Genomic DNA, 21,646 nt, shown 5'->3' with positions numbered 1-21,646 from the left:
AGAGAGAGAGACAGAGAGAGACAGAGAGAGAGAGACAGAGAGAGAGAGACAGAGAGTGAAAACCATCGGAATAACTTTGCATGAAATAACTAAGCGGACTCATGTCGGAGTATTTATTTACAAGAGGGAAGTTAAGAACGAACTTCTTCACTTATTCCGTCTCGAGCTACAGTGCAGTTTAACTATAACGCCCCTCCCCCCCCCACACACACGCACATACGCACAATATGTTTACATGTAATGTGTGTGTTTGACAAAACATCGGTTGTTAAGTTAACGTTACACGCATGAGTTAAGCGCATACGGTATGACTCTATGACAACTGTAGGCTACAAAATGATGTTTTCGTTGCGTGTTTGTTTACGGGTTACGTGCTCGTCTGTTCTGTCGGCTTAGGCCTAACCCATCACAGTTATTTACTAAACATGTCATTTCGTAAAGCTCTACGGGAATAAAGAAAACTGTTACCATACGGTGTGAAAATGTCGATCTTCACGTCTGTTTTCTTGCCAAAGGCCTGAAGTAAAACTCAACACTTCCCTGTCACGTCCAAGATTAGTATCAGTTGCGATGGCGTCAGGCGCGTCGCCGACGTAATGACGTAATACACAGGAAGCTGTGTCCAAAATCAACACTTGCTTTAGGCCTTTCTCAACGGTACCGCCCTCCAGTGGGCGTTCGGAGAACTACGGGGGGGATGGGGAGCAGAGGGGAATTGATGGAAGCAAGGGGGGTGTTCAGATGTTCTTTACACTGCAAATTCATTGTATGTGTAAAAACAGCTGAAACCCTTTGCTATAAGTTACATGTTAACATTTGGGTCCCAAATTCCGGGAGACCTGCGATTGTTTTCTCTGGAGGTTCTCCTGCCGTTAGTCCTTTCGCCATCACATTCCAGAAGTTTTAAGGGAGAAAAAACAAAACAATAACAAAACATTGGCTGTGAAAAATGTGAGACCGTTAGCTCCACTCCCCAGGACCATCTCCTCTGCAGCATCCTGGAACTTGCTGGCGAACCCCATGACATCGGAGTCCCCTTGGCGAAGTCCACAAAGGAGGTGAGCCTGACGAGACCGGGCTGCGTCATTTTGTACTGTTTAACCACAATCTGCTCTATGTGTTTCAAGGAATCACCCAACATGCCGTGATTTTTCTGAAACCTGAACTCTGGAAATAACCTTGGTCAACAAAGGTGCACGCATACAAACATACCTATCTAGATGCCACATGGCCTTGACATTTTCATGGAGGGATAGCTTTCTAATTAACCGCACATTCCGTGCGGGGCACATCCGCATGTCAAAATTGTATGAGATAACTTTTAACCACAACAGAAAATTATGAATTTTGTCTTTCAAAAGATGTTAACAATGTTACTTGAATTTGGTAGTATAAGTTGTTTTCTGTTTAGTGAAAGATATAACGAGAGGCACGGTCCAGCGTTTGTCATTAACCATAGATTTCACTAGAGACAGGTGAGAAACAAGACAGAGAGAGCTGTAGTAAGCTATGCTTCACGTGTTGAGACATTCCGCTCATAGCAGGTCACATACAGGACGTAAAAGCAGGGCCGTGCACAGGGGGGTGGCCCGGTGGCTAGAGCCACTGCCCCTCTGCCCTCATCGACTGAGGTGCCCGTTCCCATCCCCCACCGCTCCGCTCAAAGTATTCCACTGATTCCACTATTCCGCTCCACGTTTTCCCGCTCGCTCCGCAGCATCACTCACAGTGTCTGCGGCGCGCGCTCTCTGTCTCTTGAAACTGAGAGTGAACACGACAGTTAACGAAAGCTGGCGCATTAACAGGTCGGTTATGCAAGAGACAGTGGTTGAATCTGCAAAATTTGTCATTAGGTATTATACATTTTTTGTATGTCGGTAATGTTTTGCTCTTGGTATTGTACTAGTGCTAACAACTTGTACAACATATCCACGTTCTTAGAATTAAAGTTCTAAAGAACTAAATGTCCTGTTGTTGGCACACTTTGTAGACAACCCCCCCCCCAAAAAAAACAATGTACAACAATGCCTTCACAAAAAAGACGACAGATACAGAGAGAGAAAGAGCGAAGGGAGGCTGCTAAAGGCAGTTCAACACTGCAAACATGGATTCAAAGCTCCAGCAAGCCAGCAGGTAAATCAAATAGAAGTTAGAACAGTTAGCAGACACAGTTTGTCAGTTTACCCATTGTAATCACTTGTCTTAGTTCTGACTAACACATCATAGGCTCTAAATGAGTTGTATATTAGCAAAGTAGGCTATATAGATTAATGCTATGCTAATATGAAATTAAATGTCTATTACTTATTACTCCATTGAAGATGAGGCAGAGGTAGGCTCAGAGAGTGAGGGAGAGCCCATTGCGCATCAGCCAAATCAGCCACTTACAGGTAAGTGTTGTTAAACTGGCTGACAGTAAAGGATTCTGAATATGCTAGAATTTGTTAACAAGAAAGATAGACATTTAATTATTTGAATGGAAGAGTAGTTATATTACAAGAACATAAATTGAATTAGCACTAAGCCTAACAATTGTATTTAAAATATGATTGTTATTCATTCTCTATATTAAGATGAAACTGCCTCAGAATCAACTCAACAGAGTAAAAGTGAAGGTCTTGGAACTGAGCCAGAGACAGAGAAAGTTCAGAATGAGAAAGAAAGGCAATGCAATGAGACAGAGAGGGAAGAGACAGACGCAGAACAGGAAGAAATGGAGAGTGAGGCAGCCACAGCCATGTACACAAGGGAGAAAAAGCCAGAAGACTTTGAGTTTTTGCTTCAGTTAAAAAATCCATCAGATCCTGCGCATGTAAAGAAATACAATATAATGTACAATGTGGCCTTCAGAAAATTTTCAAATTCGGTAGGACCCTGTCGTCCAATTATGCAGTTCCCAAAAAATGAACAAGGACGTTCTTTTCAGGGACAGTGGTATGAAGAACACCCCTGGTTGGAGTATTCTCCTGAGAATGATGCAATGTACTGTTTCAGCTGCAGGCTTTTCATGAATGATGAAAAGTATAAGAGCAGGACAGGTTGGAAGTCAGTGGGGTTAAGTCTGTGGAAGCAAGCTAAAGGAAAAATAAAGGAGCATAGCAAGACAGAGTCACACATGCTAGGCATGATTCGGTGGAATGCCTTTAAAAGAAAAGCATTGGATACAGCATTGGAAAAGGCTGACTTTGAGATGCAAGCAGCCAAAGAAAGAGAAAGGCAAAACAACAGGGAGATTATCTACCGACTGATTGATATTATATTGTACTTAGCTAAACAAGGCATGGCATTCAGAGGTGACAATGAAAGCCTTGCAAGTTCAAACAAAGGAAATTTCTTAGAGCTTGTAGAGTTGGTTAGCCATTACGACAGTGTCCTTAAGCTTCATCTTGACAACATCAAAGAAAAACAAGCATCATGTCAAAAACCTCAGGTGTCTCTCCTCTCAAACCGAATACAAAATGACCTAATTAGAGCAATAGCTATTTATGTAAAACAGGAAATACTGAAGGAAGTAAGGGAAGCGTCAATATTTTCAATTTTACTTGATGAGACAACTGATGTATCACACATAGAACAGGTGTGCTTTGTGGTGCGTTATGTACATGACATGACCATAAAGGAGCGCTTCATTCAGCTCTGTGATGTTCAGTCAACAACAGGAGAACAGCTTGAAAACCTAGTAATGAACTTGCTGAAGGAGAACCAACTGAAAGTTGAGGACATCCATGGTCAGGGTTATGATGGAGCAGCCAACATGAGTGGACCTTACAAAGGACTACAGTCCAGAATTCAAAAGCAAAATGAAAAGGCATTATATGTTCATTGCCATGCTCATTGTTTGAATCTTGTATTAGTGGAGAGTGCAAAGTCAAGCATTCACTTTGTTAGTTTTTTTACAGTAGTTGAAAAACTTTACACCTTCATTGCCAACTCCACAAAACGACATGCAGCTTTTGTTCAAACACAGCAAGCCATGAATCCTGGCCAGCGTGCCCTTGAGCTACAGAAGCTCTCAGACACCCGATGGACCTGCAGGGAAACAGCACTCAGGACTCTCAGAAAATGCCTCCCTGCAGTTGTGCAATTCCTCGAAGATCTGACCAAGTCTGAGCCACCTGATCTAGCTGCAGGGGATGCACACATGCTGTTGCACAGCATTAACTTTGAATTTATTCTTTGCTTGGAGATAACAACTCCAATATTCATGGAAACAGCAGTTGCTTCAAATGCTCTTCAGCTGCAAGACTTGGACTTGGCAGCAGCATACACTGTTGTAAACGGTGTCATTAGCAGAATGAACACACTGAGGACTGAAGAGAAATTCAAAGAAATATTTCACTATGCTACCATTCAAGCAGAGACAAGAGGGATCAATGTGCCTGAAGAGATTCCAGGACAAGCAAGGCGGCGAAAAGTACCAACAAAGTTTAAGTACTGCTCCACATCAGCAACAGAGGACCACCAGCCACAAACTTTAGAGGAGTACTACAGAGGAAGGATGTACTTCACTTTTTTGGATTCCCTGATTCAGGAACTCCACAGGCGATTTCAAGGAAAGGGGAACACTGACAAAATTGTGATGTCACTGCATTGTTTGATTGAGCCATCAAAGTGGAAAGACACTGCAGATGCTGAAGCCCTTAATGCTGCCCATACTCTATGTGAGTTTTACGGCTTTCAAGAGGAGGAGGAACAGCTACGAACTGAGCTTAGAGTTCTCCACTCTTCATTCACATGCTCACAAAAAAGTGCCCATGCCATTTTGGAAACATTTAAGGAGTTTGATGCTCATGTTGTGTTTCCAACACTTTTTAAGATGCTGAAAATCTTTGCAACACCCTGTCTCAACAGCCACTGTTGAACGCTCATTCTCGAAGTTGAAGCTGGTGAAAACTAAACTTCGTAATGTGTGTGGACAAGAACGACTCTCTGATCTTCTGCTTCTGGCCATTGAAAAAGACATCCCAATCATAAAAGATGAGGTCATTAAGATCTTTCAGCAAATGGTACCAAATAGAAAGGTTTTGCTGTAAAAGGAAACCAAACCAAAATGTAAAATAGTTTGTTAATCAGCAATGTGTTATTGTGATGTTCTATCAAAACATATACAATAAAGTCTAAAATGTATTTGAGCGTGTGCTGAATTCTTTTTTAATTGTATATTTTTTAATAACTGGATAAGTACCCACTTAGTGCCCCTTTTTTTGGTTAAGGCAACTGCCCCTCAAAATGTCTGTGCACGGCCCTGTGTAAAAGCACCCGCATCGCTTCAAATGACCCGGTCATAGTCCGTGCAATGTCACGGTGCTGGACATAAAACAACACATAGCATATTCAAATGTCCTACGCTGTCGCTAAGCTGGAAGTAAACAAGTTAAAATATAACTGTCAGAGCCTCTCTCAGGAATGCCACTGTCTCTGTGAAACAGAACCGTCGTCTGTGTAAAACGTAAATTTTTATGTGTATTCATTTTTCAACATTTCTTTTAAAAGGTGTATTTATCATTTCCTTCAAATGGTGTTGTTACAAAGATCCATAAAAGAGAAAAAAGGAGGAACTTAAATTAAATAAACAGACAATCAAACAAACTTAAATTGCCGGCAGCCACCTCACAGTAGACTGCCGGCCACAAGAACATAAACACAAACTTAACATATGTCCGGGCCCGGTCCTCTCTCGTCATAAACTCCTGTCGCTCCTCTCTTATGCTTCCTGAGCTCCTCCGTGAGAGATGCGAGGCAGCCGACACTCGTTATCACTCACAGCTCTCGTCCCATCCTGCTCGCCACAGGTGTATTTCATTTTTATCATTTCGTATACCGCGGGGCTGTTAAATGCCTCAATCTGATTGGTTGACAAACATTTAATGGGTATGCATTAACTTTCAGTAAATGTACACCTATGAAGGTTTTTCAGGTCTGGCGATCGCATTACAGTTCCATATCACTGTGCCAAGTTTAAAAAATAGAAAGGTTATACAGTATAACATTTTGTGGCTTTAAACATGCATATTTCTAAATGTCGACTTAAAGTGGAAGTTGCCATGGAATTTACTTTTGTAGGCAAAACATATAAGGTTACACAAGTAAAAACACAGGTCAAATATCAGACAGACTATAAATTCGGGGTTCATCTGACCTTCCTCTTCTCCAGCGGGGGCGTGGTTCTTTTTTGTGGGGAAGAAGGATGGTTCCTTGCGACCTTGTATTTATTATCGAGGACTGAACAACATCATGGTATAGAATACCTATCCTTTACCGTTGATGTCTTCAGCTTTCGAGAGGTTGCAAGGAGCATCTGTTTTCACAAAATTGGATTTACGTAATGCTTATCATTTGGTTCGCATTCGGAAGGGGGATGAATGGAAAACCACATTTAACACCCCCAGGGGTCATTTCGTTGATGCCTTTCGGGCTGTCCAACTCCCCGGCGGTTTTTCAGGCACTCGTTAATGACGTGTTGAGCGATATGGTAGATTAGTTCTTATATGTCTACCTGGATGACATATTGATCCTTTCATCTTCTCTCCAGAAACACGTTCAGCATGTCAGGCGAGAGCTTGAGAGGCTGCTAGAGAATGGGCTTTTTCCTATTTATTGCCCTATCTTTCGTCTCATGTTTGTCAGATCGTTGTTGGAGTTATCCCGTGTTGTTTCCTGATCTCCTGGTGTAAAGTCTAGTTCTTCGGGTCGTGTTATACCCGTTCCAGTCTCTTTTGGATCCCGCACCAGTTACCACTCCTCACTCCGGGAACTTCTTCCAGTTACCACGCCTCACTCCGGGAGCTTCCTCAATCCATCAGGACACCTCTTCACTGGATACCCATCAAGGTCATCACTGTCACTGTCATCTCAATAAAGAGACTATTTTCTTGCAATTTGCATCCGCTTATTTCTACGTAACACCCTGATGTAGGGCATTATAGGCAATAAGCAGGATTTTAAAGTTAATGCAATGCTTTATAGGTAACCAGTGCAATGCTGACAGAACCGGGCTAATATGCTCATACTTTTTTGTACGTGAAAGAACTCGAGCTGCTGCATTTTGGACCAGTTGGAGTTTTTGTAATAGGCCTGCAGGGCAACCACCTAATAGTGCATTACAGTAATCTAGTCTTGATGTCATAAAGGCATGAATTAGCTTCTCTGCATCTGATGGTGACAGCATATGATGTAGTTTAGATATATTTTTAAGATGGAAAAACACAATTTTACAGGTGTTGGCGACCTGGTTCTCAAATGATCAAATAAAACACCAAGATTCTTTGCTGAAGATGAGGATTTTATGGAACATCCATCAATAGTTAAGCAGTATTCTTGTTTGTTACCTATGCCGGTTTTCGGTCCAATAAGTAACACTTCAGTTTTGTCTTAGTTCAGTAATAAGAAATTGTTACTCATCCACTTTTTTATATCGACTATGCATTCCACTATTCGATGGAATTGCTGTGTTTCATGAGGCTTCGAGGAAATATAAAGTTGTTTAACATCAGCATAATGTGTGAAAGCTAACTGTTGCATTATTATATCTCCTATTGGCAGCAGGTATAATGCGAAGAGCATAGGCCCTAAGACGGAGCCCTGTGGTAAACCGTACTGGACTTGCTATTGGCGTGACATCTCATTGTTTATTGCTAAATATTGAAAACGGTCGGATAAATAAGATCTAAGCCATTTCAAAGCTATTCCCTTAATGCTAATATAATTTGTGATAATTTGCATGTTTGAGTGTAATAGCTCTTTCAAGGAGTAAAATATAGGGCAGGGCATGATTTCATGCTTTGGGAATTGATTGGATTGTTAGTAGTGGAAAGCCTGGCCATTAGACAGTCAGTATCAGGGCCTACCCGACAAAGCATAGGCGACAATGGCAGATCGCATAGGCCAGAGGTCCACAACTCTATGGTCGCGACCCAGTAGCAGGCCGTGAAAGAATGTGCTGAAATTCCCTGTTACGTCACTGAATATTTTTATTATGCCTTGGCCCTTTAAGAGTGACAATTAAAATTTAAACAGAGGGCGCGTTTTTAAGCAATGATGAGACTTTCTATGTTCTACGTCCGTGTAAATAATTTAAAAACAAAACTGGTCCATGGTTTAAAAAAGGTTGGACACCGCTGGCATAGGCAACCAAGGGCGGAAAATGACCTGAGCGACATGTGAACAGCTTCTTGCATTATGACGTGATTATAATTAATCATCTTAATACGTTAATTATCCACATGTAACGGAAACTAGCTAGTGTGATCTCTGTAGGTAAACTTCACTCAACGACTTCAAAAGATGTTCCTTCAACTCATGTTAGTGTCTGTGGCCTTGATGTGTGCTTACCATGCTGGACTCATCATCGCTTTCAAGTTCCACGCTGTGTGCTGTTTTTGACTGCTTTCAACTAAATGAACTGCTAAGTGTGTTTACTGGCACTGTGAGTAGCCCATGCCATTTATTTAAGAAAATCCAAACCAATACAATAAACTATTATTTGTGTCCCTACAGCATTTGCTTATTAACCTTTATCTAAATAATAATAATGACATATTTGTTTTATGAGCTCTAATATTCAAATACAGTATTATAGAGAAAACAGGGACGATCTGTTTTATTTCATTTTCAGCATTATTTTCGAACAATAAGAAACATGGTCATTAAAAACATTTATTATAACATTTAATATTTATAGTTGTTATATATTTACTTCCCATTTATTCCTATTAATCACAATTCATGTTATGTGAAAATAAAAGACAAAAATTAATTTTGCTTTTAAAAAAGTCAATTTTCAGATATTTGCATTCATTTATTTTTGTATAGGGGGCGTAAACTAAAACCTTGCCTAGGGCACCAACAGAGACTGGGCCGGCCCTGGTCAGTATAGTCCTGCCATCAGGCCAAAAAATATGTAATGCAGAGAAGAGATGTTGCTTTGGAGGGGGAGTTTATCATGTTGATGAAAGATTATGAAGACATATGATTATGTGAATAAACACAAAAAAAAACAATGACCAGCACAGATAAAGCATTTATACATTAACATTTGTGATTTTATGATGACTTTTAATCCTTACACAAAGCCACTAGATGTCTTACTTTATAAAAATAGTGCATATGTTTATTGGATTTTATTTATTTCTTTTAATTATTTCTCGAATTAAGCTTGAGAGTCGCTATAAATGTCCACAAATATCAAATACACTTACCCTAAACATTTGAACCTTTACTGGTGAAGAAATACATTAATCTACACATACAGAAGAAAACAATAAAATTGTCCAGGTGGATGAACAACATAAGTTACTGTATTCATCACCGGTATCATCAAACATTCAGTAAACAAAGATAAAAACAGTAAAAAATCATATTACTATAAATTTGATTTATTCCAAAACTATTTGTACTATTAATTTGCTTATCTAAGCATTAAAGTCTAAACATGGTTTCCTAGACGCTCTTTTTATTTTAAATACACTGCATCTTTTTATGTGCTGCAGAGACGTTACATTACAACATTGTGTATTCCATATATACTTTAAAACAGCCCTTTTCCCTTCTTAATGTTGTTCTTTTTCCACAGAGGCAAAGTGTTAAATTCGTCTCTGGACATTCCAAGGATGGCATGGAAATCAGCATCAGAGAGAAATCTCTGAATAACAGAAAAGGGAGCAGAAAACGTTACGTTGCTTAAGGTAAACATCAACATGGCAAAAAAACGAAATGTTTTGTATTTAACAATTTATGAAAATGTATGCTTAAAATTGACAGGAAATGGGACGAAAATGTGGAAAAATAGACGATGGACTGAAGATATTTGAGTTTGTCTACATCAGTGTCCTGGAGAATCTGCGAATCAGCTAAAGCTGTACACACCTCTTTGTTGGTTGGGTCCACGTTCTCAGGAAGTTCCCCAGCCTGTTTGTTTATCAGCATTTCTGGTGGATATTCGAAAACAGCCTCATGCTCTGCCTCACTGGATGTCTGTTGTGAGATATTACAAGTCGTAATTGAGAAGAACAGTTATATTAATACAAGCATTTTATATTTGTCGTATACAAGAATATACAAACATACGGATTCAACTTGAGTTGGTAATGTGACCTCTCCCAACTCTTCCTTTAGTTGCTCATAGGTTTTGCCACCCTGGCGTGAGAAGAAAAGAGTGTGCAAGTTGAAGTGAAGCTAGTGTGCGAGCGTGTTCACATAAGGAGAGAAAGACTTCCTGCTTTTAAAATTCAAATCAAGCTTACGCTCCATTTTGTCGGGTCCCAGGCTGTAAACCAGCCAGTAAAGGTCGGGGGTTCAAAGCCCTGCTTCACAAGCATTATCGGCGTGTCAGTGTCTCGCACTCCAGGATGGGTCCGCAGGTATTCTTGGCAAGAGGTCAAAGATTCCTTACGCTCCACATCATTGGCTTCATTTCCTATCCAAAGGAATACCTGGAGGAGGCAAAAGATCACAAGAAATGACAACAATACAGAACAAACAAATGATAAAATTACTACATTTTATCAAATACAAGTCAGACTGATGTCACATGATTTTTGATCTACCTGATCCCATATGTCCAAAAGCATGACATCATCTTCTCTCAGATCATCCTGTGTGAACTGGGTTACCTCAGTGGCAATAAACCGACCGGTCTTATTGGAGCATTCAAAAAGACGGGGTTGATGATCTGGAGCAGTCTGTTGTAATCTTTAAGAAGAGAGTACACAGCTATGAATGCTGTCAAAAATGTCAACAAAGGTTTTGTCTCTGTACTTTTCAGACTGTAAATAGCTAGAAGATCGGTCTTCTTTAAACGGTATACCTTCTGTCACTTGCATAAGGCGTCTTTCCACCCAAGAGTTCCCAGAACTCATTTGGCTCCTGTCCTTCAGCCATGATTTCTTCAGTTGCACCTTGACCAATGAAGCCGCTCACTTCTTTTGCCATAGCCCTTTCATCTCCACTAGAGCCCTGCCAGGTTGTGAAAAGAATGGATTACACCTGCACAGTGTGAACAATTAACCCTTTTTTGTCTGACCAGGGGTGGCATTTGCTGATGGTGACAGCAAATGACATAGTTTATATATATTTTTAGGATGGAAAAACGCAATTTTACAGGTGTTGGCTACTTGTTTGGGTGTGGAGGGTGCTTCGGGAGTATGGGGTCTGTGGTCCTTTACTAAGGGCTGTCAGGTCCCTGTACGGCCGAAGCATGATCTTGGTTCGCATTGCCGGCAGTAAGTCGGACTGGTTCCCAGTGCATGTCGGACTCCGGTAGGGCTGCCCTTTGTCACCGGTCCTGTAATAATTTTTATATATGTACCGGTCCGTCGTGGTCAATTTACCGGTCAATCTACGTTCCTACTCTCACCTATGGTCATGAGCTTTGGGTCATGACCGAAAGGACAAGATCCCGTATACAGGCGGCTGAAATGAGCTTCCTCCGCAGGGTGGCTGGGCGATCCGCTGCTACTCCACATCGAGAGGGGTCAGCTGAGGTGGCTTGGACATCTGTTACGGATGCCTACTGGACGCCTTCCCCGGAAGGTGTTCTGGGCCCGTCCGACCGGGAGGAGACCTCGGGGAAGACCTAGGTGGGACTATGTCTCCCGGCTGGCCTGGGAACGCCTCGGTGTCCCCCCGGAAGAGCTGGAGGAAGTGTCTAGGGTGAGGGATGTCTGGGCATCTCTGCTTAGACTGCTGCCCCCGCGACCCGGCCACGGATAAGCGGTAGAAAATGGATGGATGGATGGGCTACTTGTTTCTCAAATGACAGAGTACTATCGAATAAAACACCAAGATTCTTTGCTGATGATGAGGATTTTATGGAACATATTTGTATTAAAAAATATTTAATATACTGTAAATAAAAACATTTATAGCGAGAACAATGATCAATGATGTTTGATATCATTGTGGACACTGCACAATCCGGTGGTGGAGTGGTCCATTGGCTCATATCTTCCACACGTCTCGTACAGTCACGTGAATGGAATTATGCATATGGTAATGTTATGCAGATTACGTTATGCATAATTAAACTAGGCATTGCAAGCTCCATATATGGATATATTAGGGTGGCAATTTCCATAACACCAAAAAGGAGGACACTTTGCGACATTTAGTGAGGCAAGAATTTGACCTACGACATATCTTGATGTAGACCTATGTGTAAGGAATCGTCAGGGTCGGATGCCAGGAGGTCGCCCTCCGATGCTGCGAGGGACATCTCATCGTCGTCACGCATCGAGCCCGATTGCGTGACGGAGGAGTAAGACGGTGTGGTACCGTCTCCCTGGGAACGGTCAGACGAGCGTGACGGGGCGTGAACGGTCCGCGAGCCATCGGCTGACGGATTTACGCTCACGGAAATCACCATGCCACCCAAGCTGCTCACCGCCGCTGACGGGCGGGGCCGCGGCCACCGCGGTCGCAGAGCGGGAAGCAGACGAGGTGGTGGCCGGCCCGTGACCGCAACGTCTGTATAGCCACGAAGGCTGCCTCAGCGTGTTGGACCCCCAAACACCTGACGCAAGCATCGTGTCCGTCCCCCTCCTCAATGAGGGAACCGCAACCACGAGAGCAGCGGGACATGCCACGCTGAGAAATTTGCTCTTTTAGGAAATTTATCTCTTTCAGAAAACACCTCTGGAACTGCTGACACGCCGGGGGGATGATCAGAATCAGAATCAGAAAGAGCTTTATTGCCAAGTATGCTTGCACATACAAGGAATTTGTTTTTGTGACATAACCTTCCAGTACACAGAGACAACAACACACAGACAAGAAATAGGCAAATAAATAAGTGTATAAACAATTGTGCTAGAAATTATAATGGGATAGGATTAAGTAGATGCAGAGATGTACTAGGATGGAGGGGTTAACAATAAATATAAGGATATTGCACATTTTTATTGCATAAGTGGGGAACATTTAACTGTTCATGAGGTAGATTGCCTGGGGGAAGAAACTGTTCTTGTGCCTGACTGTCCTGGTATTTGCGGCTCTGAAGCGCCGGCCAGATGGCAAAAGTTCAAAGATGGGGTAACTTGGATGTAAGGGATCTAGAGTGATTTTCCTAGCCCTTTTCCTCACTCTGGATGTATACAGTTCTTGAAGGGTGGGCAGGGGAGTACCAATAATCCTTTCAGCAGTCCGAACCGTTCTCTGTAGTCTTCTGATGTCTGATTTTGTAGCTGAACCAAACCAGACAGTTATTGAAGTGCACAGTACAGACTCAATGACGGATGAGTAGAACTGTTTCAGCAGCTCCTGTGGCAGGTTAAACTTCCTCAGCTGGCGAAGGAAGTACAACCTTTGTTGGGCCTTTTTCACAATTGAATCAATGTGATTGTCCCACTTCAGGTCCTGAGAGATGGTGGTTCCCAGGAATCTGAATGAGTCCACTGCAGCCACAGTGCTGTTCATGATGGTGAGTGGGAGGAGTGCAGGGGGGTTTCTTCTGAAGTCCAGGATCATCTCCACTGTTTTGAGCGTGTTCAGCTCCAGGTTGTTAAGACTGCACCAGACAGCCAGCTGCTCAACCTCTTGTCTGTAAGCAGACTCGTCACCGTCCTGGATGAGGCCGATGACTGTAGTGTCGTCTGCAAACTTCAGGAGCTTGACAGAAGGGTCTTTAGAGGTGCAGTCGTTGGTGTACAGTGAGAAGAGCAGTGGGGAGAGAACACATCCCTGAGGGGCACCCGTGTTGGTGGAGCAGCTGTTTGACATGAATTTCCCCAGTTTTACTAACTGTTGCCGATCTGTCAGAAAGCTGGTGATCCACTGACAGATAGAGCTAGGAACAGAGAGCTGGGTCAGTTTTGGATGATCGCTTGGAAGGGACAATCCGCTGCACCACGTCAAGAATTCAGCTCTTTCAGTCATTCGAGCGAAGGCTCCGAAGAACAAAAGGTGAATGAATGAGCACGCCGGCTCCCCTTTTATACCTGGATATCCGGGGGCGGAGCCCGGCATGCAAATTTCATTCGACAAATTTCATTTACATTTATTCATTTGGCAGACGCTTTTATCCAAAGCGACTTACAAGTAGTTTTTATACAGTGGCACATTACTGCAGAGCAATCAGGGGTAAGGTGCCTTGCTCAAGGGCCCTTCAGTCATGACCTGCTGGCACTGAGATTAGAACCGGCGACCTTCTGATCACAAGCCCAACGCTCTAACCACCAGAGATGATTGGTTCTCAAGGGCGACACAACGTCGTGAGACCGACAGAAAGGGAACGTCTACTTCACAGCGACATAGTGTGCAAAATCCATGGAAAGCATCTCTACTGCTTTTTGATATGAATTCGTGGTCTTTTGTTCATTCCGGATTAAATGATGTCTGACATTTCGGCATGTTAACGTTATGATGTGACGTAACCACTATGTGGACTCCACCTCCACGTCGTGGAGGCTTGTTTACGTTTTTAACCAATTATATATCAGATATTTATCAGACACCTCTTTCAGCCAATCATTTGTTTGACCGGAGATCTTACGGAGTCAGACGCTATGCTGCTGCGTCCCAATAAAGGTTTTAGAGCGCTTTTTTTAAGGCAGATTCAGCGCAACTCAGAAAAGGAGGACAAATGAGTGTCCGACTTGAGGCTGCGCCGGACGCCGGACAGGGGGCTTAAAATTCGGACTGTCCAGCCAAAATCCGGACCTTTGGCCATCCTAGGATATATAGGAGATGGGGAGGAGATATATACGTATGCACAATCTTTCCCTGACTGGGAAAGAAAATTATGAGCAGGTTTTTCCTTTTGTGCATGCGCACACTTTAAGGACGATCTACACAAAATGTTATAAATGAGACCCCAGGTCGTGCTGTCCTAGAGACTTAGCCTCAAGATGAGCAGCAATAGCAGCTACATAAACTTAGTGTTGAAGGGGAGAGATTGTTCTCAAGTCTCTCTTGGAGGAAGAACAGCACTTCTCAACACATTTCTGCGGGTCTTCCTGAACAACACCAGAACAAGATAGAAGGTTCTTTATCAGGGGAATCAGTTAGGGTGGAATCGTTGTCAGAAGCACCGGCTCTGAGAACCAAGTCTGTTTGCCCCAATAGGGTGCAAGACTTGATGCTCCTCTTCCCTGACCTTGTACAGAATCTGTGTGAATAGGCTGACTGGGGAAAGGCATATTTCTGCTTGTACCGCGGCCAGCTTTGCGCCAGGGTATCAATACCAAGGGGGCCCTCGGGGAGGAAGTTCCAAAGCAGGCAAATGAGTGGTGAGAACCGGTTCATCTATTCACAAGTCAGTCTACACAGAAGTTGGGGGATGGACAGTTTAAATACTGCAATTAACCTAACTTGCATGTCTTTGAGCTGTGGTTGAAAACCGGAGTAAACCCATGCTGACCCATGCAAACTCCACACAGAAAGGCTTCCTATCCCAGCCTGGGCTCAAACCGGAGACAACCTTCCTGTGAGACAACAGTGCTAACCACCGATTAACTGTCTGATTTCACTGATTAGTTGGATTACATGATCATTTTGATTATGCAAACTTTGTTACATAAACTTCATGTTAAACTTTCCTTAATGATGAAAGTACCACGGCAGTTGATAATTGTATCCCTTAAAACACGTCTTTGAGCATCAAAGTTTTTTCAAGTAACTTAAAATTACTAAAATAGCTTGAAGGTTTCTCAATGCACACTTGATCTGAATGTTAGCAACACATATTTTTTGTCACCCTAATAGGTTAGAGCATTAACAAATGCATGTGTGAGCAATAGGTTGCAGAAGTAGAGCTGAAACAGCAGTGAAATTATCGTTTCAGAACCGAGTTCATGCGCCATCCTTGCATATCTATGGATAATTGACAGGCGACAGTTTTATGACATTGGAAACCAGGGTGATATCAAATGCAGGTTTTAAACTGTCTTTGATAAAAAACGTTGCAATTAGATACATTAAAAGTAGTACTTCCCAACCATCATGTCCATAAGAAAAAGACTAGTTGTCTGCTTACTTTGCCATACCACAGGAAGACTCCGTACTGGCTTTTTAAAAGAAATACATCATTAGAGTTGAGAGAGGCAGACAGAGCTGGGACTTCTATTGCTTTTGAATTGGTTGGGTGAGTGCCACAGATCTGGAAAAGACGAATAGGGGGTTCCGGCTCAGAGACCCCCTTTCTTGAAGTCCCCCCCTAGAATGGAAATAAAGAAACTCATGTATTTGGAAAACAAACAAGCATTTTACAAAACCTAGATGTTCTGTAAGACTGTGATCAATCGCATAATATTCATATAAGAAGTCTAATATAAACTTTAAGGCTCTGGACTATCACTTAACTGGATTGTCTATACACCGATGGACACTTTCAGATAAGAAATCGCAACACACAAATATCTATAAGAACGGTTCAGTATTGGTGCTTAATTTCTCTTGACAGTCAACTTCATCCTGGTTTGATTTTGTGGTTTTAAGTCTATAAATTGTAAGTATCTTTCATTGATTTGACTAGGTTGTCTAGTCCTTTTAGCTTATGCCACAGTCACACTTGAGTTAAAAATAAACCCTGAAAAAACGTTGATACAAAAAAGTTGTCATGTACACTTAATGTATTCCATCTTTTATCACTGTTACTGTTCTTTTAGAGCTGAAACAAAATGGAACTGTTTACTTTACCGGAAAAGGTTACACCATGAATTATCAATTCTCTGTTGATCACACGTTTTATGTCATGTATTCGGTCATTGGAAAATGTTCCTGACTGAACGCATGACATCAAAGTGGTTTAAAATCGCTCTCGCAGTACTTTGATGTCAAAGCCTACGCCTGTGGGTTCTTGCAGTGCCAAATGTCCAACACACCAGTTATCTTCACCCTAATCAAACACACCTGGGGCCTCATTTATAAAGCTTGCGTACGCACAAAACGGGGCTGAAAACATGCGTACGCCAGTTCCTGCGCAACAGGTGGGATTTATAAAGAAAAACTTGACGTGAAAATATACGCACATCCACGCAAACTGTGACCCATGCGTACGCACATTTTGAAGACTAAGCAGTTTGGCGACACTGATGGTGAGCTGAGGGATTGACGGTAGATTAATGAAATTAAACACATTGAACTTGAAAAGTTGCGCATATAGACCTATCCATATAACCATAAACATACTAATCACTTTCAACCCTCATTATGCGTCCTAATCATAAAACATGCATGTCCACAATTCCAATTTATATAAATAAATGGTAATAATCTATCAAATAAAAGTGCATCAATTTAATTTATTTTACTTTCATTTGCTAATGATCTAAGGGTGGGCGTATGGGTTTACCACTCATTGTCTGATTGCTATGACAGGTGTAAAGGCTTGAATGTGATCGCTGTAAACATAAATACTACGGTGAAACCCCATCTACGACATGATGGATGCACTGGCATTGCTGGAGGACTATGCCAATGGCAGATTTAGGAGGGAAAGGGTGTTTAGAGACCGCGAAGATTTTCCAGCCCACGATGATGACTGACTAATAAGCCGATTTAGATTCCCTAGAGCCATGCTTTTGGATCTGTGTGCTGAATTGGGGCCAACATTACAAAGGCAAACTACACGAAACCGCGCCATCCCGGGATTTTTTTCATGCGCAAAGCTTGATTTGGAAATTTATAATTCTGTTAATTTGACATAAGTCTGGGATTTCACAGCCATCACTGAGCTCCTTATGCCTGCTGTTTTGAAAGGGATTATTAAAATGACAAATCGATACATAAAGTTTCCTTACACTATTCGGGAACAGGCCAATATCAAAAGGCCATTTGCAGCAATGTCCGGATTCCCAAATGTAATCGGTGCAATTGACTGCACTCATATTGCTATAAGATCTCCACATGAGAACGAGTACATTTATGTGAATCGAAACGTGCATTACATAAATGTGCAAGTTGTTCGTGACGCCAATACTATGGCTACCAAACAAAATAAATTTCCTTTCCTCCACCTCAGTCACAAGAACCTCTCTGTTTCTGTGTCTGTGAAATTTCTCTTTTTCCCCTTAGTTTCCATTGCTGCTATTATCACGCATACAGAACCTCTTGCTCATTAAGATGCACGGCCATTCATGAGGTGATTTGCATGTGCTATATATGGTTGAAAAGGGGTGGGTTGAGGGCGGGGTGTCGATTTTTTTCACGTGCGCAAATTATCAGGTAGACTGTGATTTATAAAGTGAAAATTGCGTGCAGTTGTGCGTACGCACAGTTTTATAAATCTAATTTTTTTTTTGCGTACGCTATTTTTGGCTTTTGTGCGTACGTACACTTTTAGTAAGGTTCCTACGCACAGTTTTATAAATGAGGCCCCTGATCCAGGTAATCAAGGTCTTCACTAGAAACCTTCGCGGGCAAGTGTGGTTTGAGCTAAACTTTGCTGGACACTGGCTCTCCAGGAGTTTGACCCCTTTGAAATAGACCTTTGGAATGCACGAGCATGCTTTTTTAGTCTGTCGCATACTCCTGCATATGAAAGGAAGTCAATGGAACAAAGACTGCCACTGCTAATCTGACAATGATTCTATTTTTTGTAACTCACCCTTTTAGACACAAGATATACAAGATAACATATCATCTGGGGTACAGTGAATTATTTGAAGAGCACTGTAGTTTATTCATGTCATTCAATGTTTATTTATTCAATCTAGCATTTACTTCGAAATAACTGTAATTGACTGAAGGTATATGAGTATATCTAAACTCTATTTAAACATAAACACAATGCCAGCACAAACAATGCGTTACCTCAAAAATAACCACTTTGCCCTTGAAAATGGCCATGAGGTGGCGAGTTTCTTTTCCCATGCAGACTCTCACTTGAACCGGTTGACCATCATATTGCTGGTCCAGAGTGACAGACTGATATGCACAGGCGGTAATTTCATCTTGAGAAGCATGACGTCCCTGTGGGATGTATTTAAAAAGTTTACATTACTTCTGAATTCTGTACTGTGCTGTCACTTCATTATCAGTACTTTGGCTTGGGTATTTGTCATGAGGGAAGACAGAGAACCCAGGCGCATACAGTAATGGGGTAAAACAAAATACTTTAATAATCACATACAAAACAAGAACCCAGGGGATAAAAAAGCAGAGGACAGGGTAACACACGTGGCAGGAGATAAACTAATCAAACTAAAATGACTGACTCTACTAGACAGGTAACAGACTTAACTGGGCACGTAGCGGCTACAAAGACAATGCCATGTCTCTCTCCACACTTAACACGTGGGTACCTCCATGATCCTGACACAAAACTAGAAAACCTTTGCTCTGTTTCAACATTCTCCTATGAATTCCGTATCACTCTAATCAAATAAAGGATTGCCCACACTGTGTGTCAAAAAACATGCCAGATTTAAAAGTTTTCCTTCTATATTTTTCCACCATGAGTCCAAGATAGCACACCATACAACCAAAAGTCCTGACTTTAGAGTAAACAACAACGGTTGACGATGAGCAAAGAAGAAATTTTGAGAATAGTGTTTTTACAGACAATCTGAGGATTGGGTGACCTTTGTGGAGATGGAGCAACATGCGTTACTTGAGCATGGTAGTTATGCTTCCCTCAGATCACTTTCTGATCAGATGTTTTGTATTTAACATGTGGAATATTTATGATTGGAGATTGGTGTGACCCCACTTTGTGTTAACCTACAGCACAAGGAAAATCTGTTACTGAACAATCTGTACAACCATCAAAGACAATCGGGACTTCACCTATGCGGATGGTCGGAAGGGGAGAACTCAGCCAACGATCTGCCAGACTTTCTTGCGTTGTTGTCTGGAGTGCTGTCCATCTAACGCAATGCCCATGTGCCTGATGTTTTGGAGTGTTGCTTTTATTTCTTCATCCTTCTTAAGAATCTTTCTGCATACTCGCTGGGCAAGGGTGGCTGACTGTAACACTGATGGACTTTCCTAAAGGTTCAATGTACTGGCAGTTCTGGTGACTACGGCATACTCCTCAACCCACATCATGCCACAAAACACAAGCAGCATTCCCCAACTCTGTGTTGCATGAAAAAGGCCAAATGTCTGTGTTGGTCTCATTTGTATGGTTGGACAAGATCAATCCAAAGTTTATAAATCATGATGCTTCATAAAAATAATGGTCACAACGAATCATACTTCTGAGCACCTGCCTGAAATCAAACCACTGCAAGTATTTCAAGTCTGTGGTTTTTTAACCTTTCTCTGTGTGTATTATAAGGTCTGTAGAACGGGGCACACTTAAAATAGTTGTTTAAGAGAAGTTGGAAACAATAAAGCCTATTTGGGAGAAGGCAAAGAGTGCAGAAGTGTAGGCCGTTTCACAGGTATAGAATGAAATCTGTTGCATTACCATCCATGTGTAAAGAATGTAGCTGTTCCTGCCATTTACTTCATAGCTGTAGAGAATGAGGTAGCAGTCACCTCCATAGAAGAATCCGTGCATCGCAGGATTTACCTCAACCAACTCCAGATTCTCAATACGCCACACCTGAGGATGTAAGAGATGTCTTTTTTCATTCATTTATAGTTGACAGTCATCTTTGTTAGTGGACGACCAAAATGTGAGGGCTGTATAACACAAATGAAATTACAGAAAAGGAGAAACATACAGAAAATTGGTGAGACTAAATGAATAATTTTTGTGTAGTTTAAAAAACTTGAAACCATAAACATGTGACCGAATAATCTCGGGCATTTTAATGTGGCTAAATATTTTAAAAATGTATAGGAATTTAAATGTATTATTAGTACTTACCACACAGTATTTGCATATCATCCACCTCACGTGACCCATTTTACTGTGGTCATTTACTACATCACATACTGGCTATATATCGCGGCAGAATAAAGAAATATCTCGGCCTATCACTATTCTCTGTGTTCTTTTACTGTACATGACATTTTACTTCTGTATAGCTCATTGTATTATTTCTATCCTTACCTGTATTTTGCCACTGCCATCATCCACCATGCGCTCCTGTGCAGCAACTTCAGGCATCACATGCATTTTTGTGGCGTCAAATTTCTCTTGAGGCACATCAGCTGTGCAATGAAGATATGTTTTGTGTAAGTGGACTCATTTTGAAAGGAAATGTGCATTGGATAGTAACTAACTTTATGTTAACATTAAACATGTTAAAACAATCAAATAATTCTATGTCGGTTTTGATGACAGTTGCCGATGCTAAAATGCAGCAAAGTGGTTGCTAAGCAGCAACAATAAACTAAAACTAGATTTACAAGTAGGAATTTAAGAGAAGCTAGGGCGAAATGCACACACAAAAATAATTGACATTTACATTTATGCATTTGGCAGACTCTTTTATCCAGAGCGACTTACATTGCATTATCCTATACATTTATACATATGCATCTGCAATCCCCTGGGATCCAACCCACAACCTTGCGTTGTTAACGCAATGCTCTTACTACTTACTACTAATTTAATAAAGCACATTGAACAACATTTTATCTTTTTACAGGTAAGATATCAATTATGCATCAGTAACAAAATTAAGGAATCATTAAAGGAGAGGTTCCTCTAAAAGGTGTCTGTTGTGTTCGAAAACTATGGCAAGCTGTTTTAAAGATGGGGTATCACGCTATGTCATTCATTCTGACTTCTTTACAGTGTTAAACGTGTTGTCTTCTC

At 41.6% G+C, this 21,646-nt stretch overlaps 2 protein-coding genes across 4 annotated transcripts in view; both read right to left on the bottom strand.

Annotated features, from left to right (window-relative positions):
- The window catches only part of tegt (testis enhanced gene transcript (BAX inhibitor 1)), an 11,350-nt gene extending 9,713 nt beyond the window's left edge, over positions 1 to 1,637 (bottom strand). The window contains exon 1 of one of the 3 annotated variants that reach the window (XM_079483187.1): positions 469 to 1,637. The gene's annotated coding sequence lies outside the window, so the exon portion shown is untranslated. The remainder of the gene's footprint in view (positions 1 to 468) is intronic. The other 2 variants (XM_079483188.1, XM_079483189.1) reach the window with 2 other exon arrangements.
- Positions 1,638 to 8,575: 6,938 nt separating this feature from the next.
- avil (advillin) overlaps positions 8,576 to 21,646 on the bottom strand; it is a 33,427-nt gene continuing 20,356 nt past the window's right edge. Inside the window, exons 11-20 of the mRNA XM_079483834.1 lie at positions 20,936 to 21,036; positions 20,345 to 20,482; positions 18,745 to 18,903; positions 15,968 to 16,147; positions 10,805 to 10,953; positions 10,545 to 10,689; positions 10,242 to 10,430; positions 10,066 to 10,134; positions 9,865 to 9,972; positions 8,576 to 9,640 (exon numbers count right to left, since the gene is read on the bottom strand). Of these exons, the coding sequence (XP_079339960.1) occupies positions 9,527 to 9,640; positions 9,865 to 9,972; positions 10,066 to 10,134; positions 10,242 to 10,430; positions 10,545 to 10,689; positions 10,805 to 10,953; positions 15,968 to 16,147; positions 18,745 to 18,903; positions 20,345 to 20,482; positions 20,936 to 21,036 (1,352 nt within the window). The 3' untranslated portion in view covers positions 8,576 to 9,526. The remainder of the gene's footprint in view (positions 9,641 to 9,864; positions 9,973 to 10,065; positions 10,135 to 10,241; positions 10,431 to 10,544; positions 10,690 to 10,804; positions 10,954 to 15,967; positions 16,148 to 18,744; positions 18,904 to 20,344; positions 20,483 to 20,935; positions 21,037 to 21,646) is intronic.

This window comes from Barbatula barbatula (assembly GCF_947034865.1).
Source record: "Barbatula barbatula genome assembly, chromosome: 20".
Lineage (NCBI taxonomy): Eukaryota > Metazoa > Chordata > Actinopteri > Cypriniformes > Nemacheilidae > Barbatula > Barbatula barbatula.
The sequence above is the reverse complement of the archived record's forward strand: the minus strand, read 5'-3'. Positions and strand labels throughout refer to the sequence as shown.